The sequence below is a fragment of the Panthera tigris genome, chromosome F2 (genome assembly GCF_018350195.1).
Source record: "Panthera tigris isolate Pti1 chromosome F2, P.tigris_Pti1_mat1.1, whole genome shotgun sequence".
Taxonomy (NCBI): Eukaryota; Metazoa; Chordata; class Mammalia; order Carnivora; family Felidae; genus Panthera; species Panthera tigris.
The window spans coordinates 17,214,217-17,239,171 of NC_056676.1; the positions used below are offsets into that span (position 1 = coordinate 17,214,217).

Consider the following 24,955-nt stretch of genomic DNA (forward strand, 5'->3'; position numbering starts at 1 on the left):
TCTTTACCCTGACCCTGTGAACTGGATATTATTCTCTCCTGATTAACAATAAGGAAACAGGGTCAGTAGTCTAAAGGCTGGGCCAAAGTCCCCGGGGAATAAGTGGATATAGGATTCAAGCCCAGGCCTCCTGACTCCTCATGCTGGCCACGCAATGCTCTGGAAGAGCCCCCCTTCCAGAAGACAATTCCTGAAACTCCAGGGGACTCTCTGTGACGTCCTTCTGTCTGTCTGTAAAAGAGATTTTACTCTCTTTTTAGAAGACCAATGACACATCAACCCAACAGAGATGGGCATCTGTGTATATTATCCAGGATGGTTTCTAGAAATGTGGGGTTAGGTGGGAAGGTGGATTCAAGCAAGGCTGGCCATGGACAAACATGTCAGAATTGTTTTTTGGTGTCCCCCCTGGAGCGCCTCCTCCCTTCATCCCTGTGCTGGGCTCTTATCCTGGATTCACTCACTTTGGACCTCTCCCTGCTCCTCATGCCCCATAGTACATTTGGGCCAAGTGTCATTACCTGTACACACTGCTCTCTCTGCTTAAATGATGAAGTATGCTCATGTGTTGGACTCAAAGTCACCATAGCAGATATAACAGGGGCCTTTTCTGAGAGAACACCTAGACCTGAAGAGAGTAAATCAGTGGTGCAGATGTTCAGAAGATAGAGAGGGATCTTCACATCATTTCCGTTTAAGTCTACTGTTCCAGGTCAGTGGTGCTCCAGAAATGAATGCCCCATTCAAACCTAAACAATAGGGCATTTTCCATTTCGTCTAAATAGTGCCCAAGCCTCAGGCTGGGGTAAGCCCCATTTACTGGAATCAGTTCTGTTGCAGACCTAGAGATAGGATCACCCCAGGTGGTAGGGCCATGAGGCATGTGGCTGCGGATAGAGTAAGGCTCTGTCCACTTACCTCCTACCAACCTACCCCCCCTGCTCCCCACTCCCTCACTCCCCCACAAACACTCCACAAATCAACACCTGGTCAAGGAGCTGGCCACATCTCCTACCTGTCAGGTGTTGCTCTGCCCATGAACCCTGGCCTAAGACATCAACAGGGGGATTCTCTCTTGGAGGTCCCCGTGTCCCTCCCTCCTCTTCATTACCCTCTCTCTCTGCAGCTCACACAGCCTGGACCCAGTACAAACCCATCCCTCACTGACATCCTTTGCCTTCAAAGAGTTCTCTGAACAATGGCCAGCCGGGCGCTCACCAGAGTGCAAACAGGGCTCTGCTCTCTGCTCCCTGAAAGGCCATATGGAAACTCCCCCTCATTTGTCCGCCACATCTGACAGAGCTAAAGTCTTTTATCTCAGAAGTAAAGAGCTCAGTTCTGAGCAGCAACCACGCCCCTAAGCACACACAAAGTCAAAAAGACATTTGTCCAAAGGGCCTGTCACAGAGGAGAAGTCTTGTGTGTGTGTGTGCTTAAAGAATTTTCTCTTCCCGCCAAAATGTCTGTACCAGCAGCAGCAGCAGGTCCGTGGAGAGCCTGCCATCTGACCTGCTCCACAGGTCCCTAATTGCGTCCCATCTGGTGTCTGGCACACACAAAGGCCACCGGCCCAGCTCCGCCCCCGGCCTTTCTCTGGGCAGTTTTGTGCATTTGTGCAGCCTGGGCTAGGCCCACCCTGCCAGGCCCGACAGGGCGCACTGCTGGCGTGCGCCAAGGCCCAGGGGCCTCCCAGGCACTCAGACCGGCTGGCAGCTCAGGGGAGGAAGACAAAGGCCGTGCCTGGCGAGGTGGGCCTGTGTTTCAGGGCGGGCACCAGCATGGTTTGTCAGCCCAGGACTGACAGGTGACGGGGCAGGGGGCGGGGGTTATGGCTCTCAGCCAGAGAAAGAGGATGGACCAGCCCCAGGATGGACCAGCCCCAGGACCCCATTGAGTTGGCAGTATGCATTAAAATGCGCTTGCCTCTGACTCAGCAATTCCCATCTCCTAAGACTGTCCCAGACTGCAATTCAGAAGGGCCCAAAGACAAAGACCTCAAAGGTTCCCAGCACCACCTTTTCACACGATGGCAAAAACTTAGAAACAACTCTAACAATTAAGAATGGGTTGGGTTGCATAAATTGTGGAACGTACACACTATAAAATACCATGTAGTGATGAAAGGTGATGCTGGAGGCCTGTGGATGTTGGCATCCAAGGATATCCACAAAAACATTCTTAAATTTAAAAAGCAAGTTATAAAATAATATATATAATATAATCCTATGTCATTACAAAATATTTTAATGTAAATTGATATATACATGCATGTATGTGGGTATGTCTGTATGTAGAAAAAAATATATGTACCAGGCTGTTAACTCATTGTTTCTGGATATTGAGTTTATGGCTGATTTTTCTTTCTATTTTTGATCATCTGCATTTTCTGACTTTTACACATTTTCTATAATTATATAACAAGGAAATTTTAAAATAAATGCTGGAGACCACTCTTTCACTTACTTATAAATATTATTTAAAGCATGGACTAGAGGAAGTCATCTGAAGGAAACTATAGAGAAGGAGTTCCAGGGCAGACGACTAGGAACACCAATATTTAGAAGTTGGGCATAGGAGGAGGAAGAGACAGGAAAGGAAAACAAGAAGGGGCAGCTAGTAAGAGAGGGGAAAAACCAGAAGGACCCCAGAGGCCGAGTGAAAGAAGTGGCTCTGGCAGAAGAGAGAGGCACTGTCACTCGTCCTAAGTGGTCAGATAATCAGACTAGGACAGCAAACTGGGCAAGCAGAATAAGAGGGAAATTGAGGAAGAGTTTTGCTGTGAAGAAAGACAAAAATGGGAGATGTGGAGACTGTTGTCTGCTGAGGGAGGGCTGTTTTTTAAAGGTGGGAGATATTTCAACACCGCTGTAAGGATGACAAGAATGGCCAAGCAGCGAGGGATGCTGGGAGAGAAGGGAGGGTTGCAAAATCACAAGCTTTGCTGAGTGAGAGGCGCAGGGTCCAGCTCACCTTCGTCAAGGAGGGAAAAGCAGACAGGTGGGCGCGATGCAGGCAGCTTGGGAGGTGTGGCCGGGGAGAGGTGAGGTATTTCCACCTGTGCTAGACTTTTTTTTTAACAAACAAATATGGAAACCAATTTGACAATAAATTTCATATTTAAAAAATATATGAATTAAAAATAAATAAATAAAAAGGAGCAAGCTGTGAGTGAAGGGAAGTCTGAGAAGAGAGGTAGGCATGACCTCCTCAAACCGGGGAAGAGTCAGCTGTGCAGGCGTGCGGGGTAGGGTTGTGCTTGAGGCCTCGGCACCCATGCACGTTATACAGGAGGTCGGTTGGCACTCTTGTGTGTTTGCCTCTAGCCCGGCTCCAGTGTTGTGTGAGTGAGCGGGCTTCCCACGGTGCGGATGGGGATGTCCAGGGCGTCGTGAACGCTGCCTGCACCCGCCAAGCATTCCTTTCTGCTGTGCTTCAGCCAGTTGCTGGCAAAGACTTCTCCACCTTGGCCCAAAGCCTATTTACTGACTTTAAAACTTAATTTAGGGGTCGCAGGCTTCAAAGAGCTGAGGGAGTTGCTATCACTAAGCACACGAACAGTAATTAGGTATCTGAAAATTAAACTAGGAGTTCCTTGAGGGCTTATGGGTTATGCTTACCTTTATTTCCTGAAGTAGTTAGCAGCTCAGTACACAGGTGTTGAAGGGAAGAAAGGAGAAGGGACGGAGTGGGTAGGGAGGAAGGTAAGGAGGAAAAAGTTTCCTCATTTTAGAACTGAGAAATAAAAACTCAGAAAGGTAGGGGCGCATGGGTGGCTCAGTTGGTTAAGCTTCCAACTTTGCATCAGGTAGTGATCTCACAGTTGGTGAGGATTTCACAGTTCATGGGTTCAAGCCCTGAGTTGGGCTCTGTGCTGACAGCTCAGAGCCTAGAGTCTGCTTCAGATTCTGAATCTCCCTCTCTCTCTGCCAGCCCCCCACCCATTCATGTTCTGTCTCTCTCTCTCTCTCTCTCTCTCTCTCTCGAAATAAATACTCCTCACCCACTTGCACTCTTTCCCTCAAAAATAAATAAATATTAAAAAAAAAAAAACTAAGATAAACATAGGTCTTCTGTTTCCAAACTCTGCTTATAAAACCCACCAAGAGTAACATATTAACATTGGCCATGTTATCAGAAACATGACTCAAGCTAGAGGGACCTTGCATAGGATTGGCTTATGCTTATGTAATTATTAATGGAGTCATCAGAGGTCGTGGAATTCAGATGAGGGCTGGTTGCTTGAGTGAAACCTTTCAGAACAGTCTGCAAACTGAAAATTCAAAATTTTTTCATGGTTATCATGTGGATCAGTGTCAGATTCTCACTTTTGACCATCCCTCCACAACCCCAGTGTATTACACGCGGGTGTGAACTGAGCTATATCTTTCTAAAAATATTTTGCTCCTATTTTTTAATTTTGTTACAATTTTACTGATTACACATATCAAACTAAATTGAATTTTTACAGCTTTTTTGAGGTGCAATTTACATACCATAAAATTTACTCATTTTACTCACTCAATTCAGTAATTTTTAGTAAACTCACAGTTGTGAAACCAAATAAAATAATTGGACTAATTTTATTTATAGGTGGGAAATCAAGTATATCTTGAGCTTTCTAGTAACATGAATTATTTAATGCACACAACTCCAAATATACACTCTGGAACTTTTTCTCCTTCAGTTTTATAATAATTTATATCTGTGTCAGGAAATGACTTCATCTCAACTCTTAAGATAATAAACGAGAATTAAAAAACAGCAATCATATTCTTGAGCATGATAGTACTTTAGTATTTTTTCCCAGGACACACTCCACCTTATGTTTTCATGAAAATATCACAAATGAGGAGATCTCTCTCTCCCTCCTTATAATGCCGGGGGAAAAAACAAGAGCTGACAACTGATAATTAATTACACAGCCCAGCGTAGTTCTGCCTCTAAGGTTCCTCTGCTCTGGCTCACCCAACCGTTCTACCTTCTCGGCCACCTACTCTCACTGTGGTTTTTACTAAATAGATATCCTGACTTGTCATTTAAGACATTTTCTCTGGATTATCAGAGAAGAAAATCCATGCAGCTGTTGAGAGAGCAATGGTCCTTGTTTTCCCACCGGCCAGTTGTTCTTTCCCACACCTCACGTTCTGTATGAGGATTTGGGGTTGGAAACCATTGACCAACTTCTTCATCACAGACTCTAGAAAGATACCATCATGACACACATTTATCTCACATTTAATATTATAGAAGCAACTACCCTGCCAACTACTATGAGTACAGTTTCTGATATCAATGTGCCAGGAAAACAACAAGAAGACCTAAATCCTAACTTCTCCTCAAGCTTGATGTCCTAGCTCATTGACCACAGAACACATCCAAGAACATTGACAATACAAGGAAGTGTCTGGAAGAGAGTAAAAGTCAGAAATCTTTCTGGAACCCTCCAGCAGAAAGCTCTGGAGATGGAGTTGTTTTATCTAGGAGTCCCAGGAGTGGGTCCCAAACATTTAAATTTAAGATTTCAAAAACATTGGGAGCTTAGAGAAGTGATACCTTTGGAGTCTGGGATATTTTGCCAAAGAAAGATATCCTCATTTTAAAAAAAATATTCATTATTTAGAGAAAGAGAGAGCGTGTGAGTGAGCAACTGGTGGAGGAACAGAGAGAGAGAGGGAGAGAGAAAAAATCCTAAGCAGACTCCATGTTGTCAACACAGAGCCCAACACTCAAACTCATGAACCAAACCATGAGATTGTGAGCTGAAATCAAGAGCCAAATGCTTAACCAACTGAGCCAGGTGCCCCTTCCTCATTGGTTTAAAAAGAAAGGTTATTATCTGAACACCTCCAAAATAAAAAGAACGTTCTAGAATAATTATTCTATAAGTTAATTCTTTTTTACTTAAAAATGTATTATGCCAAGGGTGCCTGGGTGGCTCAGTCGGTTGAGCATCCGACTTCAGCTCAGGTCATGATCTCATGGTTCGTGGGTCCGAGCCCCGCGTTGGGCTCTGTGCTGACAGCCCCGAGCCTGGAGCCTGCTTTGGATTCTGTGTCTTCCTCTCTCTCTCTGCCCCTCCCCTGCTCACACTCTGTCAATCTCTCTCTCAAAAAATAAATAAACATTAAAAAAATTTTTTTAATGTATTATGCCCACCTACTTTTCTCAAGAGCATATCCTCATCCAAGATAGAATCATTTTTCATATAGACAAAGGAATTAGAAAAACATTTTATAATTCTTTAATCAGATCAAAAGGTTGATCAAAACAATCCCAAACTGAATGATAGAATTCAGGCAATATAATACAATGCTGCAATGGTCTAATGAATTCCAAAGAGTTTGTGTTCTTATCCTGTCCCCGCTATGCCTTTTATTTGTGTTATGGCCTAGGGAAATGATTTCTTATGCTACTCTTTCTCCTTCAACAAACATGAGAAAGCATTCTTCTTTATAACCACATTGTAAAAATTACAGTGAGAGAAAACAATTAAAGGACTCAAGCCACACAACTAACCTATCACTAGATCTAAAGTGCTCAATAATTCCAGTACCTTTAGATACTATTATCATACCTATCCCCCAAATTATTTATGATTCCCTGGTTACATCATATACTCTCTCCTTCCAAAAGTGAACAGTAAACCAAATACAAAAGTATAAATTAAATTTACTACTTCAAGTCCTTTAAATGAGGTTTATCAACCACCTACTAATCAACTGCCTGCCTTCCCTTGGTCCTGTGAGGGGCAGAGATGAATCGGATGCAATCCTTAAGGAGGGAGATAAGACATGGACCTGGAGCATAGGCCCTCAACACCAAAGGTGTAGGGAAGGCTAGGGGGACAGTGTTTGGAAGAAAGTATTTGTTCCTATCTCTCCCACAATCCCAGCCTTCTTTCGCTTTCCCCAAACATTTTCTGTTTAACTTTTCCTTTTGAAATGATTTCACACTAAAAGAAAAGTAGCAAAAATAGTACAAAGGACTTTCCTAAAGCCCTTCAAACCAGCTCCACAAATTGCTGACCTTTAGCCACATTTGCTTTCTCATTCTTTCTCTTTCCCTCTCTCTGTATGCACACACACACATGCACACACACACACACACACACACACACACACTGTTTCCTTAAAGTAAGAGAGTCGGAGACATCATACTTCTTTATCCCTAAATACATAAGTGAATATTTACTAGAAAATTATTCCTTTTTACAATAGTATAATAATCAAAATCATGACGTTTAACATTGATACAATACTATTATCTAATCTATGAATTTTATTCAAGTGTTGCTAATTGTTATTAGACTGAATGTGTCTCCCCAAAATTTGTATGTTGTAGCCCTAAACCCCAAATGTGACTGCATTTAGAGATGGGGCTTCCTGAGAAGAAATTAAGGTTAAATGAGATCGTAAAGGGGGTGCCTGACCAGTAAGAGTGGTGTCCTTATAAGGAGAGACACAAGAGAGCTCTCTCCCTCTCTTTATCTGAGCACAAGCTCAGAGCAAAGGTCATGTGAGCATACAAGGGAAGGTGTCCCTCTATAAGCCAGGAAGAGGGCCATAACCAGAAAACAAATTTGCAGGCACCTTGGATTTTGCAGCTTCTAAAACTGTGAAAAAATAAACTTCTGTTGTATAAGCCTCCCACCATATGGTATTTTGTTACAGCAGCTCAAGCAGACTAATACGCTAATGGTTCCAATGACCTTCATAGAAATGTTTATTCTTGCCCAGCCTCCAGTCTTCCAAGAACTCTTAAAGCTCTTTATATACAACCCTTTCTTTATATAGGAATGTATGTGTTTTTGCTAAACTTTTCACATGTGTATGTTCATCTTTCGGGGGAAGCTTTAAGCAGTATGAATCTTTGCTTTTGTCTTGCACATCTGTGATTGCTACACACGGCTCCCACAGCAAGTTCTTGCACACAGGAGGTATTCATGAATATTGGTTGATTAATTGAATGGGAATAAGTTTTAATTACTTATGAACCATACTGTTCATCTCTCCCATCCTGTTGCCAGAACAAATTTTCCCATTGTTCCATGGGAATAATACATACCATATCTTATTTACACATAGGCTCTAGTTTATACACATAATTCTTTGATCATGCTCAGAGATGGATAAGCTCCCAAATTCCTTCAGGATAAAGTTCAATCTCTTTCCAGGATTTTAAATGCTCTTCAGAATCTGGATCTAATGTGCATTTTCACTGTATTATTTCTTACTCTGCACTCCACACTCGAACCAAAGTGAGCCACTTGTCATCCCCTATTTTAATGTCCTTAATTTTCCATTTCTCCGCTCTTTAATCATTCTTATTCTCTCTGCCTAAAATGCAATTCTTCCATCATCCATCATTGATCAAAATTACCCTCTAGCATTGAGCCCAACATTGGAGTAGAGCAAAATGGAACTGTTCTTCCATATATGCATATGTGTATATATCCCACAAAAATTTATTGAGCACTTGCTATCTGCCTGTTATGTGCTCAAACCACAGTAGTTAATGAGACAAATGGGGTTTCCTGCCCTCATCATCATCCTTGCCTCTGCTGGTTGGACAGTCTATTCTGAGAATTTGAGCAGCGTTTCTATTTACAATGACTTGTTTTCCTGATAGTTGGTCATTTGGCTAACAAGAATGCTTCATTTGTATAGGCAATCCATGGTTGACAGACACATACACATTCATTATTTCATTTTATGCCAACTCAAAGGTGCCCATTTTATGAAAGTGGATACTGGAACCTGGGTGGTTTCATCAGCCAAGTGTCTGACTCTTGATTTTGGCTCAGGTTGTGATCTCATAGTTGGTGGGTTGGAGCCCCATGTCCAGGTTTGTGCTGACTGTGCAGAGGCTGCTTGGAATTCTCTCTCTCTCTCTCTCTCTCTCTCTCTCTCTCTCTAAAATAAAGAAAAAGAAAGAAAGAAAGATAAAAAGAAAGAAAGCAAGAAGACTCTGAAATTCAGAGAGGTTAAGTTAACTGACCAAGGCTGATGTCAGATACAGGATGAAGATCCTGGCCTTCTAACCTCCTGTTCATTTCCATCACCTCCAGAAACCAGATTTAGAGGAGGGATAAGCAATATTAGCTCTACTCTATAAATGAGAAAACACATTTAAGCACAGTGGATGTCAGGATATGTTGCAAAACAAATGCAACCTCGTGGTATTTGGAAATCAAATTCAATCTTACTTCTTTCACCAAGATAAGATAAATCATATACAAATGCTTTAAGAAAAAATTAACTACTTGCTGAAATTTATTTGAATTCATAAGTTCAATTGTTGGTAAATTGCCCTTGCCTTATCAACGCTTAACTAATCCTGTAATTCGTTAAACCAGTAACAAATTCAAATGCAAGTAATTCTTATAGTTCCAGTCTTGTCTTATACTATTAAAGTAACTCAGCATTTCAGAAAATTTGGGGGAAAAATCTCTCATAATCCACAAATTCTAACATATCCACTGCTAGCTTGAAAGTTTTTCCTTTGAGTTTTTTACCAGATACAAAAATTTTACATTATTACAATTATAGTTCTCTTACTCTGTTTTTTCACCTGATGTTCTATTTATACTTTTCTGTGTTTCTACATAGTCTAAAAATAGAACAGGTCTTGGAATCAGAAGGCCCATGTTCGAAATGCGTCTCTACCACCTTACCACTTATCTACAAGGGCAGATGTATATCTTATGGGGCCCAAAGCTTTTACAATTTGAGGAGAGGTGGTCTTTAAGAATACAAAGTTGAGGGGAGCCTGGGTGGCTCAGTCAGTTGAGCGTCCGACTTCGGCTCAGGTCATGATCCTGCAGCTCGTGAGTTCAAGCCCAGCGCCGTGTTGGCTCTGTGCTGACAGCTCGGAGCCTGGAGCCTGCTTTGGATTCTGTGTCTCCTTCTCTCTATCTGCCCCTAACCCACTCTCATTCTGTCTCTGTCTCTCTCAAAAATAAATAAACATTAAAAAAAATTTTAAAAAAGAATACAAAGTTGAGAGCAGAATTAAGTATTTCTTTGGAATGAAAAAGGAAATCACAACAAATTTCTGGAGATTTGGAGATTTTGATCTTCTCTTCTGAGCTCTCTTCAGGCAATTTACCAGAACTGCTTGTACAGAGATGCTCCCTGATTACAATCTGGTTTCCCCTCCCAGCCTCCACACCGTGTGACTCCTGAATTCACAGAGGACCTGCAAGTGGAGTCCCTAAAACATTCCCTTCATTTGCTTTACAGTAAATCCACATCTGCTATTATGATCTTGGACAGGTTGCATACCCTCTCCGGTCCTCAGTTTGCTTATCTATAAAATGGATAATAGCTACTTGCAGAGGTTGCTATGAGAACCAAATGAAATAATGCAAAACTCAGTGCTGGAACCCAGGCAGCACCACCCAGGCTGGTTATTACTTTCCTAACGCCAATGATGGGGAGGTAGAGGCTGCTTATGGAACATTGTGCTCCGCCCCTGCTCCTTATAGAGACTGTTTCCTTTCCGGTTAGGTTATTGTCATTTTTTCAACAATCTATGCTTTTCTTTCTTATGCCAGTTTTCATGGATTTTTAGACCAATAGATTTTGTTAGTTTTTAACAAACCCTTCTCTAGCAATTTATAGCTAAAATTAGGAATTAAGTAAAGCAACTCTTTATCTGGGTCTTCCCCTTAATTATTTCTTCTGAAAATAATGCCTCATAAAACCTGATTTTGGGTTTTGCCTTTTTGGGGTTATTTTGAGGTTTTGTTGTTGTTGTTGTTTCGGGATGTGCTGAAGCAATTACAAAAAGTTAGAGGACTCAAGAGATTCAACGGCTCTAGCCTGTGAGCAGACGGACTATTCATAACTTTGTAGTTTCCAATTTGGAACAGTCTCTGATGAATATCCTGCCCAAGCTGGTCTGCTTAGGGAACAAAAGCCTGGAGTTGTGACTGTTTCACGCCCCATTGGAGGTGCACACTGCTCAGGGCTGTCCTCTCTGGTGGCCTGTATTCATCAGAGGGACTCACCACCCTTGATGAGCTGGCTTTTACCAATCACTACAGGGAAATCCAGTGTGGACAACACAGAAAAGCTTTCCTTCAAACCACTGGGACACTGCCACAATCTTTTTTATCTTATAAGTAATCCACAAAAGTTTTGATTAACTATATCCTGTTACTGCTTCCTCACCAAAAAAGGTAGCTTTTGCTGGGACAACTTTCCCAAAATGCTACAAAAACTCTGAAAGTTGTCCCTAGGTCATTTATTCCACAGTTTACAACATAGATCCCTCTAAGGACCACTTTCATATGGCTGCTTTGCACCTGATATTCTATAGGTTCTGAAAAACGGGGACTAATTAGGTACCTGTGAAATAAGACACAACCTGGGGAAAGGTGCTAATACCCCAAAAGGCAAGAGATGCCAAGTGTCTCATTCCATTTCGAACAACGAACCTTGGGGTGCAGTTCTGCCATTGTAAAAGAAAAGCTTTTACAGTTACAGCTACTTCGACCTCAGTTCAGTTACCTTCCCTTATATAATAATGGAAGAAGGGATGAACAGGGAGAGCTGCAAGGTGGGTAGGAAAAACACACCCAAAAGGGAGGCTTGGCACCATCTCACAAGCAGATCTGGGACAAAGGAGCAGGAAAATCGACTGCATACCACCTCTGAATACTGGAGAGAGGAAACAAGTTACTCGTTAACTTATTTTAAAGAGTGGGTTGTGACATATGGCTGTTACTTCCTAAGATTTCTCTTACTAAAATTCTCTTCCATGTTTAAAAAGAGTATATATATATATATATATAATATATATATATATTATATATATATAATATATATAATATAATATATAATATATGATATATATTTTTTATTTACTTGGAAAGAGACAAAGACAGTGAGTAGGGGAGGGGCAGAGAGAGAGAGGGAGGGAAAGAGTCTCCAGGAAGTCTCCGCGCTGCCAGTCCAGAGCCCAATGCCAGGCTCGAACTCATGAAACCATGAGATATAACCTGAGTCGAAACTAAGAATTGGACACTTAACCAACTGAACCACCCAGGCGCCCCTAAAAGAGTATATGCTTAAAATATACTTGGAGATAACTGAATACTTATAGGGAAATTTCCCTAAATACTAAAAGTAAATGTCTAATAATTTTGAATTCTTTAAGAGCTAGAATTGACCTCAAATTGTAAATTAACTTTATAAAAGTGGTAGCATGTATCTGTTTTATCAACTTTTGATTTTATGGTAAACTTCATTATTTCACCTCTCAAGATATTTGGCCCACATATTTACACTCCAGACCAAAAGCAAGAGAAAATCGTACTAATTCCTACTGTTGCTCTTCCCAAACCTTCAACCCAGTTTCTTCTCTATATCTTGAATTTTGGCTTCTATATTCTTCAAACATTAGGCTGAGCTCATTTGAATATTTTTTAATTTTTTTAAATGTTTATTTATTTTTGAGAGACAGAGCATGAGCGGGGAAGGGGCAGAGAGAGGGAGACAAAGAATCTCAAGCAGACTCCAGGCCCTGAGCTGTCAGCACAGAGCCCGATGTGGGGCTCGAACTCACGAACTGTGAGATCATGACCTGAGCCGAAGTCAGACTCCTAACTGGCTGAGCCACCCAGGCACCCCTTGAATTTTTTTCTATTAACATCAATGTAGCTTGATGAATGGTGGTTCCTATTAGAAGAGTGTGCCCAGCCCTGTGCCTGGGGAGAACACTTCCCACATACACATACGTGGATGTATATTTATTGGATAAATGAATGAATGGTAGAGAAACCTCTTCCATACTTAAAAAAGTTTGTAAAGAATGAGAATAAAACTAAAATAATGTAACAGAAAAAGTAAGGAGTATTTCAGATAAAGTCCACCTTATAAATGGGCTTTCTGGACAGCTTCTTTTCATTGACTACAATTTCTGAGCATTATATAAACATTATGTAGTTAATATGTTATATAATGCTCAATCAAAATTTGCCCATGGACAAACCTCTGCCACAAATGCAACCATTCACACTACAATAATAGCCTAATATGGGAGGCTGAATAATGACCTCCAAAAATGTCAATGTGTGAATTCCCAGAACTCATAAGCATGTTACCTTACATACTAAAAAGGACTTGGCAGATGTGATTAAGGATCTTGACCTGGGGAGATTAGCTTTGATTATCCAAGTGGTCCCAGTGTAATCAAAAAGGAGACAGAGAGAAATTTGACTAGGAAGAGGAACTCCAGGGGAGCCTGGGTGGCTCAGTCAGCTGAGCTTCCGACTTTGGCTCAGGTCATGGTCTCACGGTTTGTGACTTCAAGCCCTGCGTTCAGCTCTGTGCTGACAGCTCCGAGCCTGGAGCCTGCTTCAGATTCTGTGTCTGCCTCTCTTTCTGACCCTCCCCTGTTCATGCTCTGCCTCTCCCTGTCTCAAAAATAAATAAACATTTTTAAAAAATTAAAAAAAAAAAAGAAAGAGGAACGCCACAGGTATGTGTCATGAAGAAGACACCGCCAATCATTCCTGGTTTTGAAGATGGAGGAAAGGGCCATGAGATATGGACACAGGCGGCCTCTAGGAGCTAGATAATGCAAGGAAATGGAGTCTCTCCCCAAGCCTCCAGAAGGAATGAAGACCTTCTCACATGTTGATTTTAGTTCAATGAAACTGACTTCAAATTTCTGACTTCCAGACTGTAAGATAATAAAGATGTGTTATTTAAAGCCACTAAATTGTGGTTATTTTTTAGAGCAGCAATAGGAAACTATAGAGCAGAGTGTAGTGTAATAAGTTCATTTTTTCAGAGAGATATCTAAGATCTTTCTCTTTCAAACTTCTATGATCTAAAATAATTGAGTACAGTGACTTCTATAGGATGAGTCAATAGTCCTTGAGCAGAAATGACAAAATTATGAGCAAGAGCTGACTGGATGATAAGAAACCAACCAACCAACCTAGAAGTGCCTAAGGAAAATCCAGTAGACTCTATTTATTATTATATTGTTTGTAAAGAAAGAATTTTCCCAATAACTGCCTTTATATACCTTTATGTCACTTCAAGTTTTTTTAATACTATTTCAATAAACTAATTAGTAAATTAATTATGTATAGTACTTAATAGCAAACACAATATATTGATAATTATAATAACTGATAAGGCTCTAACTGTATATGTTGGGTTTGATTTTTGTAGAGTCAATACAGTTATATTAACAGATGATACACATTTGTAGGGAAAATTTCTGCCAGAAGTAGCTACAGTTGGCAATTGAGAACCAGGAGATCAAAGAGCTGGCATTCCTTCTTCCTACACTCCCTGACCCAGTACCACAGTTCTTGGGTCCTCTTGAAGCATTGAAAGACACATAAGTCATTTCCAGGCATGCATCCTAACCCCCTGCAGCTGTGGCCTCTGATCTTGGAATGCATTGTTTCAGCAGAAGCATAGAAACCTAGAAAGCCTGCCCTGTTGAAAGGTTGCATAGAGCCTATATAGCAAATGCCAACCAATAAATAATTTTAGCCTCATTCTGTTCATATTCTTTAAAAAAATTTTTTTAATGTTTATTTATTTTTGAGAGAGACACAGAGTGCAAGTGGGGGAGGGGTAGAGAGAGAGGGAGAAACAGAATCCGAAGCAGGCTCCAGATTCTGAGCTGTCAGCACAGAGCCCGATGTGGGGCTTGAACTCACAAACTGTGAGATCATGACCTGAGTCGAAGTCGGACGCTCAACTGACTGAGCCACTCAGGCGACTCTCATTCTGTTCATATTCTTATATTTTATCTCTCTTCTTCTTAACCCCTTCTACACCTGGGGATTCTACTCAAGCATCATTTCCCAATGAAAACCTTTCCTGCCCAATCACCCAATTAGCTGGAGTTTTTGTTCTAGACATCCATAAAACATTGTATTCCTTTCCTTCAGAATGCTTATCATGGTTTGTAGTTATATAGTCAGTAGGGCAGTTATTTGTTTAATGTGTCTCTCTCTCCACTGTAGGGGCCAAAGGCAGGCCACCAAAAAATGTGCCCCTTTGGTATATTGATTATTTTAAATAAAAGCCTCGTAAGAAAATGCTGATATAAGGACGCTCAGACCCTTCTCTGTTACCCTGAAAGCAGGAAACAAATCTCCCATATGAAAAATATCCTCCCTGTGCTAAGAAGTAAAAAGACATCTTTATCTCCAGAGACATCTCTAAAGACGAGAAAGCTGTAGAAACAAATCTTGTTATTTTTTTCTAATCTACTACCTCGGCCCTAATTCTGCTTAGAATTCCCTACTAGTTAAAGCTCCCAAACATCTGTTTTGTTTATCCTGTCAATTCCTCACAATTTATTGTCTTTTTGTCTAAAATGTATAAAAACTAAAAAAATAAAAAATAAAAAATAAAACAAAATGTATAAAAACTGCCTGCCTTGATCATTTCTTTAGGTCTCAGATTTCATTATTGGGCCTCTGTCACACATAATAAAACTTTGGGGTTTTCTCTGTTAATCTGTCTTGGGCAAATTTAATTCTTAGTCCAGCTGAAAGACCTTGAAGGGTAGAAGAAGAATTTTTCCTTCCCTATATCACCAAATATCAAATCCCATAAGATTAGAACCAAGTCTGTTTTATCCTTACTAATTTATGGTAGGACATGGTCAATATTGGTTGCATGAATGACTTAATGATGAAACTAAGGTGTGGCTCCAAAGCTCCCTTCCTCCTCCACTAACAAATACTTGGCTAATCTAGAAACCAAGTCAATGTAGGTGAGCCAAAAACCAGAAAACAACTCTCCAGAATATTTAGAAAATATTTGTTGAGGGCTGGAGCCCAGTGGGAGCTGGAGCTCTTCAGAAATGTACAAATCTAGAAGAGGAGCCAAGGCATACACAAAAAGCTCTAAAAAGAGACAGAAGTAATGATAACTACAAATAGGAGACAGATAAAGTGCAATGGAAATTCAGAAGAGGCAAAGTGACCTCCACTTCATGAGGCAGTGAGGTTATCCTGCCTCATTCCACAAACCACCTTTCTTTTTTTTAATTTTTTTAATGTTTATTTATTTCTGAAACAGAGAGAGACAGAGCATGAGTGGGGGAGGGGCAGACAGAGAGGGAGACGCAGAATCTGAAGCAGGCTTCAGGCTCCGAGCTGTCAGCACAGAGCCTGACGCGGGGCTTGAACTCACAAACCATGACATCGTGACCTGAGCTAAAGTCGGTCGCTCAACTGACTGAGCCACCCAGGCGCCCCCACAAACCACCTTTCTTGATAATATTCCACACTCCCTTGCCCCTCAGTCCTTTTGCTGCATCCATTTGGCAGATGGATATGCAATCTGCTTCTGCCCTGGATCAACTGGTCCTCGCAGTGGATGCCAAGGGTGAGGCAGATGTGTATCACCATGTATCAGGGCAGGGCCCCTGGCCTGTGGTCGTGCACCCCAGCTGAGGGCACAAGTGGGGCTTAATTAACACAAAAGCATCATTATGGACCTAGCAGAGGGCCTGAACTCATGCTCGCCTAAACAAGTCCTCAGTACTACTTGGCAGTTCTACTGTGTTTCCCTGATAAATCCCTTCCCCGTTCTCACCAATCATTTAAAAATTCTTTACTCTCATCAGATCTCTGACATGCCTCCCACCTCATCAGATCCTCCTGTCTTTCCCTGCCTCTTACTCCACAAAAGAAACTGAAGTCAATGAATTGGCTCTCTGAGGAGAGTCCTCACCAAAGGGCAGCACCCCCCCTCCCCTCCCCTCCGGTACAGCCCACTTTCAATGAGACCCAGGGTTGGAAAAACCTGGCCTCACCTGACTTGGGACATCTTGAAGGGCCACCTGAGCCTCAGAGCTTCCCATGGAGTCGGCCAAGGTCTTCAATGAGACAGCACTATATGGGGCCAGCTTCTCCCTCTGCCCAGTCCTGTTCCCTCCCCTTCCTCAGGTGTTGATTACAAGAGCACCCTCTAACACACATCCTACATGCTCATCTCCATCAGACTGCTTCCCAGGGGTTAACATGGCCTACCAGGGCTTGCTCGCTTCTTCAGGAGCCTTCTTTGCACTGTCCTCCTCCACCAACCTCACTATTACACTCTGGCTTTGGGGTCTTTTGGGGTCTTTGAATATGGAATGCCTGCTCCCTCCACAAGGCCTTACTCTCCTTACCTAGTTACCTCATGCTGATCCATCTGCTAGAACTCACTTCACACATAACTTTCTCTTGAGGAAAACAGGTCAGTTTCCTTTGTCATAATTTCTCATGGGGCCATATTTCTCTCCTTCATAGTGCTTAGAGCTCTATCTCCGCCCCCCTGCCCCTGCAGAACTTAAGCATGCTTCCAGGGCTGCTTGTTTTTGCTCACTATTCTATCTTTTGTGTTTTGCATAGTTCTAGGTGGTACGCTCAATGCTGGACACATTCTCTTAGGGAGCTTACAATCCACTGGAAGAGATGGCAATTTGGAGGGTAAGAAGGTATTAGACCTCCATCTTACTAATGAAAAAACTGAAGCTTGTGACAAGGCATGGTCCCAAGGTCAGCAAGGAGAAGAGTTGGGATTAAAGTAATCAACTCCAAAAGACACAGGGAGAAAGGAAGGCAGAGAGGAAAGATTCCAATGACTGTAATTTACTAAGTTATTCTGTTGTGGCCTGAAATGAGTAGTGTTTCTTCTGAATTACAAAACATTTTCCCTGTGAATTCCTGGTGACTTAAAACTGCATTGCCCAGTGCACTAGCCATTTGCCATATGTGGCTATTGAGCCCTTGAAGTGTGGCTTGTCTGAATTGAGATGTACTGTGAAGTATAAAATGCATTTTGGATTTCAAAGAATGTGGGGGCAGGGGTGGAAAGAATGTAAAATACCTTATTTAAAAATGTCTATTAAAAGTTATAATTGGGTAAAGTAAGTTAAACTTTAAAAAATGTACAGGCCCTCTCATCTATCACTATTTGTACTCCTTGTTGAGCAAAAAGTGTTCAATTAATTAGTGAAGGTCTACTAGTGTACTAGCCCTGGGTGACAGGGAACTTGAGAATGGTGGGTTAATCAGATTGTAAGCTCTTACAAACAAAATTTGTATGTTTGGCATTTACAGCCCATGGAAATATTCACTTATTTCATGTAAACATTTTGCATAAATTTACTTTACCAGAAGAAATGGGCTCAAGATATGCTAAAGAAGAGCAGTGAGAAGCACTCCAGAAGCCCCCTTCCTCAAGCCTTTCAACAACTCTCCTACCCAGGATAACCACTACCCTGACGTCTAATAGCATACATTAATTTCATCTGTTTTTGTACTTTCATAGAAAAAAAAATCATACACTATGTACTCTTCTGTATACTATGCTTAATTTTAAAAAAAATTTTGTATGTTTATTTTTTGAGAGACAGAGTATGAGCGGGGGATGGAGACACAGGATCTGCAGCAGCCTCCAGGCTCTGAGCTGTCAGCACAGAGCCTGATGCAGGCCTTGAACCCACAAACTATGAGATCATGACCTCAGATCTTAAGTCATGAAGTCGGACGCTTAACCGACTAAGCCACTCAGGCGCCCCATCCTATGCTTAATTTTAATTTTTAAATCTTTATTTATTTTTGAGAGAAAGAGAGACAGTTCAAGCAGGGGAGGAACAGAGAGAGGGAGACACAGAATCCGAAGCAGGCTCCAGCCTCCGAGCCTGACACAGGGCTCGAACTCATGTACAGTGAGATCATGACCTGAGCTGAAGTCGGATGCTTAACCGACTGAGCCATCCAGGCGCCCCAACCTATGCTTAATTTTAAAGAATCAGCCCAAATCTCAGATGATTGAATGCATACCAGCTCAACATTGTACTGTGTGTTTGGACAAGTTTCTTAAGCCTGTTTCCATATCCATAAAAGTGGATTATAACAATGTTTACCTAATAGAGTTTTTGGGAGGATTAAATGACATAACTTGTGTGACTGGCACATGGCCCCATCTGCTACACTGTACTCAAATTTTCAGGCTGTGAGCTTCTGGGTGGTGCAAGATCCCTGGGTGGTGCGAGCCTACCCATTGTCCATAGTATACGGGGAAAAGAAATCCACACTATCTAGGCAGTAACCGAATTCTCAAATGAGCATCTACAAATATAAGAGGAAACTTGGCTACTTGATCCACCTCATTTTTCAGCCTAAGGAAGAGATGCCATTTCTGTTACACCCTTATTCACATCCCCTTCTAGAGTATCAGCTTCCTTAAGGGAAGGGTCATGTCCTGTTTACCTTAGTATCCCCAATACCTAGTACCAAGTACTCCAAGCACTTGGTTAAGTAGTGGTTGCTAATTGAACGAATAAATAAGTGCTAACTGTATTGGGGCTTAGCAAATTGTGTCAGAATTTGATCCAATCTTTTGAGCTATGGTTACAAAATTACAGTAGTAAAATCACAGCAAAGTCAATCTCCTTCCCTCTTTCCCTGTGCTGGCCAGGAAAATCCACTCAAACCTAGCACATTCTGTACTTGGAACTTGAAAAAGCACACCAAATCTGAGACCTGCAGAAATAAGGGCATTAGAGTACACTGTTTTCAATACTGAGTTTGCTCAAATGCAACAGCTTTTAATGCACTAATGCCAAGACACTAAAAAGTTTTCAAAACATTCTCTTTTTGATACATGTCAGCCATGAATAATTTTTTTCTGATATACTTTATTTTGGTTTTCTACTGATATATTTCACAGATTCTTGACCATATCTATTCATTAAAAAAAAAAAAATGCCAGGGAAGGGGAAAATGTAAAGTTATGATGGAATTTCACTTGGCTCACTTTACCCTCCACTACTTAATTAAAAATAAATTTTTACTGAATTTCACTTGGTTCATTTTACCCTCCACTACTTAATTAAAAATAAATTTTCACTTTTCGCAGAGTGGGAAGTACCTCTGAGAAAACTACCATCTGTTTTACATTATAATTAAAGGTCTGATTAGCTGGCAAGCCTATCACTCTATAGCTGCATAAACTAAGTAGGAAATTACATGGTTATAAAATGAGCTAAAAGATTCTAACAAAATGATAGCTTATTGACTATAAAGTAAAACTAGTTCCATGTAGATAACTAAGAAACCAAAGCCATTTATATTCTGTTGTATAAAGTATGGTTAATATTCCCTGATAGTCATGACTAATTTTTAAAAATTCTTTCAATTTAACACTTACTGAGATTTTTCTAAGCACCATGCTAGACAAGGAGCTATAAATAGCAGTCCCCACTCTTGAAAACAAAGTCTAGTGGGAAAGTTTTATGGAAGCACTAGGATAATCAGGAAATGATTCACAGATCTGTGTCTTCAAGGATGAGTAAAATTTTAACAGGCTAAGGAGACAAAGCAAAGCAATCATACAGAGAAAACATTACAAACACAGGCATGGAAGCAGAGGCATGCACATACATGTTCTTGGAAGATCCAAGTCACCAGGTCTATGTTAGGAAGTGCAGGAGACAACAGACAATCATGGAAGGTCTTTGAACAGAAGATATGTGATCAGATCTATGTGATTTTTAAGTTTATTTGAAGGGGGGTAGGGACAGAGAGAGAGGGAGATAGAAAATCCCAAGAATCCTGATGCCGGGCTAAAACTCACAAACTGTGAGATCATGACCTGAGCTGAAATCGAGTCAGGCGCTTAACTGACTGAGCCACCCAGGTGCCCCTCTTTGTGATTTTTGTATTTGTTTCTTTATGCTTACACAGAAGAAGAGAATGTGCTTCATCCTCTTAGCAGTTGTATTTCACACTGTAAATTAATAGATTGGCATTCTACTTTCATGTGTCAGTCTTGAACATTTGAGATCAGCATTCTACTGAAGGGTAAACTCATTTTTGGTGGGTTAATCCATCAGATTTCTAAGCCTAGAAAGCTAAAGGTAAAATCTAAATGGTGATGAATACACTGAAGCAATGTAATACTCCACAGACCTGACTGGGTGACCATTTGGCCTTGCAGGTGACACCCTGATGTCACTAGCACAATTTCTTGATATTTCTATAGAATGGAAATAATCCAAGTAAGAGATGAAGGAATGGAATTAGAGCAACAGCCTTATGCAGGCTGAGAAATTTACTGCAGATTTCAATGCGGGGAGTGAGGGAGGCAGGAGATTTTTCACTGGGTGATGGAAGAAAAGGCAACACCACTAAGGAAAAAAAAAAAAAATTGAAAGGTAGGTCCAAGTTCGGAAAACGAGAAGATGCATTTAAGGTACTGACAGAAGAGTCCTATGGAAATACCTAAAAGCAGATGAAAATATGGCTCTGCAAGAGACTGTGTAAGTATTTCCACTTCCTGAGTAAAGAGGTCAAGTTGTGTTAACAGATAAAATCACCTGTATAGGTAGTTCTAAAGGAGGGGGAAAAAGTCTAAGAACAGAATGTTGGGTCAACTCCTTAAGGATGCAATGAACATCATAAAACAAAACCAAAGTGAAATGAGGAATGCCAAGTCAGCTTGTACACAGATGCTTTATTATGGATGTTAATAGTCAATATTGTATGCAAGATTCTCTTACAATGGAAAGTTTTCCCATACATCAAAAAACTCAATTTAGTCAGGGTAATTGCTGTATTAATGTGAAAACCTTACAACAAAATGCAATATTATATATGTGTAGTCAGTTTCCATGCAAGTATGGCTGCTACATGTATGTCTGGCATTTTTATAAATACTGAAAGAAATTCAAATGAACACAACAGTATAAGGTGATGTAAGATGCCTGACACGTTTAAGATTAAAAATCTTCTTGCAAAAAGCAACAAAGCAGTTAACTAAAGGATTCAACCAATACCAACCCAAATACGTTCTATGTCCGTCCAATAAGCCCAGGCTTATCTGCAATATATTACACTTGGGATACTTTAATGCTCAAGAAAAATTATGCTTTAAAAAAATATAGCTCTTCCAAGATATTATACTTTGGTGATTGGAGACTATGTACATCCAAACCAGCTAAGGGCTATGGGCTACATTAAAACAAACAAACAAACAAAAACCATTATGTGCTATTAGTTCAAAGTAACTGAAATAGAAATGATCCAGTATGATTTTGCTACAATCATTGGTTTTTATAAAGTGATATTTCTGTGAGAAGTTCACTAATTAGGAAGCAATCAACATACTTAACAAACACACTAAGAAGATTCAAATTGGTTCATCTATTTGTTATCAACAAGGCATAATCTTAGTACCATACATTTTCTTCACTTCTCACTACATATAATATGCAAAAATGAGCAAGTGGATTTAAATAGCTTAAAACCCTTTTAGGTCTACTGTTCAAGAGCTAGGAATTCAAATACTTAGTATTACCATTTCTATTAACATAAAAACATCAGAAAATCTTAAGCTGTCTTTGTTTTAAGGCATAGTATTTTGGCATTTGCAAGAATTTGCCTGGTAATGGTTGATTCCACTAAGTTAACTTGAGAACTTGCCATCATTTGCTTTTTACCTTTTCACACAGTGCAAGTGGTGGTGGCTCTTTCCTTCTCTCATAGCAGCAAGCCGATTCTGCTATTTTCTATAGCAGCATACTTCAGGAGTGGAGAGGGAGAGAGTGTGTCAATTATAAATAATTACAACTACAGTGTACAATTCTATTTGCCTGTCAGTGTTTAAGTTGACAGCACACCATTATATGTCTCAAAAAAAGTACATAAAATCTCTACACAAAAGCAAATAAAGACATTCTTTCAAAAAAGAAATAAGTGCAAACACCTAAAACAGGCAACTGAAGCAACTGTTGTAACCTGTAGAGAAACACAAAACATTTATAATAGGACAAAATATTTTTATAAATAAAAGGTAATGTTCTCTACTTCTGAAACACTGAGTAAATATAATAAACTTCTAAGTGCAGACTGTTTTTAGGGACCAAAGTACCATATTATTTGTTTAAACAAAATGCAAAATTTTCAAACACATATACAAATCACCAGATTAATTTATATGACCCCCCCATATAATTTAAAAAGAAAATATTAAATTATTATTTAGTAAATTTTTAGAACTATTTTATAACCAACATGATTTAAAGGGCATAGTGCAATATTTAGGTAGATGTGACATACAGTAAAGATACTGTATTCTTTGCAGCTATAACTTACTACTATTTCATACTTAAAAGTCAAAATTGTTTTTTACTATGTTAGCTGTAAATAACAGGAAACAACATTGGCTTCTAGACACCCTGTATAGGTATAAATATCTACATTTAAGCTTTAAAAATGAAAATAAATTATAAAAAGACTTCTTTCCAATTTACAAAGTCTTCTTGCGCCTACATACTGTACAATACATTCAACAAAACTCTTCTGAGATTTATGAAGAAAATACTGACTCTTTACTAATAAGGAAAAAAACCCTTTTCAATGCTTTTTGTTTTTAGTACTATGCTCAAATAAATACATTTAACACTGTAGTTAATTTTATTGTTTTTGAAAAATACCAAAAATTAGTAGTGCAACTTTCTCTCCTTTTCAATTTTTTTTTCCATTGTATTTCTTTGTAAATGATAGCCTAAGGAAATTGGCACATAGGCAAAAGTACTTCATAAAACCATGTGTGCTTCTCATACACAGACTAATGCAGAAGTCATACATACTCATAAACCTATCTGTAAAAAACTGCAGCATCAAGAGAGTAACAACATGTATCTTGTGAAGAAAATATGTGAGAATTTTAGGATATCTGTAACATTCTAATATGGTTTACCCATCTCGTTCTTTAAAAACAATTTTAAAAAATCTCATCTCTTAAAAAATAAACTATGAAATTACCTACCCCTTACTTAAGTGGCTGGGCTTTCTGCCTGCCCAATATGAAAAATGATGTAAACCGTTTTAGTGCTCTATTAAAACTTTAAAAACAATTACTTGACAAAAATTTCATTGCAACCTAATTTAGTAAAGAATATAGTAAGAGAGTGGGGCATTTCATCAATTTTAATAACAATTACAGTATGAGAGCTCTTGAAGTGCTGCTGGCAGCTGTATAAGTACTCAAATATCTTCTTGCTTGTTCAGTCATGATAAGTTGGTCTTCTGTCTTCCCATAAACCACTGTTTCCCATTCACAATTTGACTGTGAAGGAAATATTAATAGCGATGTGAAAATTACTAAAATAACTATTCCACTTCACAATTACACTTTTAAAAGTCAATTATTTCAACTGACTGGATTTAATGATAAGTAATCACTGTAAACATGTTTTGACAATGGCATTGTGATTCTTTTCATTAAACAATGTTTTAAAAATACATACCGAAATATTTATGGCCAATTTTTTTAAGTCCATATTTTTATTTTTTTAAGTCCATGTTTTTTAGCTATCTATATTGTTTATAGACCTGTGGAGGCAGTTTGAAAGGTTTCTACCCATGACTCCCCCCAAATCAAATCAGTCTTAACATGGAAAGAAATGTCAGTCTTTATTGCTTCAAAATTTTGCAAAAGATTCAAAGAGAGGATGCAATGTCAAAAAATGAGCTGAGAACGCTTTGTTTTGCAAATTAGGAAATATATTCATAACAGAAGATCAAGTTTGTGTTTGTTTCATTGGTTTTCTTCTATTATAAAGATTACTACGTTATAGGTATGGCCTGCTATATATATTTTTTCCTGAAAAGTTCTACGTTACACACTGGGAAATCAAATCATTTTAAATGGAGAGAATGTGCTTCATGGCTCTTTGAAGAGTGGCACCTAAGGACTGAGACGAGGTGGCCACATTTGATTGCCAAATATGTTTTCAAGGACTGCTTAAATGTCAGAATGCTAGGGCTGCAGTCACTGTGGTATAAAGAAGAGAACTTCCTCCTCAACGAACTCTCAAATTATCTGGGTTGAATTCTTACGATAACATAGTAAAAAAACTTTCCAGGCTTCATTTACAGCAACATAATGGCTGCACAGCAATAGAAAAAAGA

The 24,955-nt window shown here is 39.8% G+C and overlaps 1 protein-coding gene across 5 annotated transcripts in view; it reads right to left on the minus strand.

Annotated features, from left to right (window-relative positions):
* Positions 1-21,474: 21,474 nt before the first annotated feature.
* Positions 21,475-24,955, minus strand: part of MYBL1 (MYB proto-oncogene like 1) — a 43,143-nt gene continuing 39,662 nt past the window's right edge. For 2 of the 5 annotated variants that reach the window (XM_042973102.1, XM_042973100.1), the window contains 2 exons: positions 23,986-24,110; positions 21,475-22,777 (listed from right to left, as the gene is read on the minus strand). In XM_042973102.1, coding sequence (XP_042829036.1) covers positions 22,693-22,777; positions 23,986-24,110 — 210 coding nt within the window. In that variant the 3' untranslated portion in view covers positions 21,475-22,692. Of the gene's footprint in view, positions 22,778-23,956; positions 24,111-24,955 lie in introns of those variants that run through there. The other 3 variants (XM_007085027.3, XM_007085025.3, XM_042973101.1) reach the window with 2 other exon arrangements.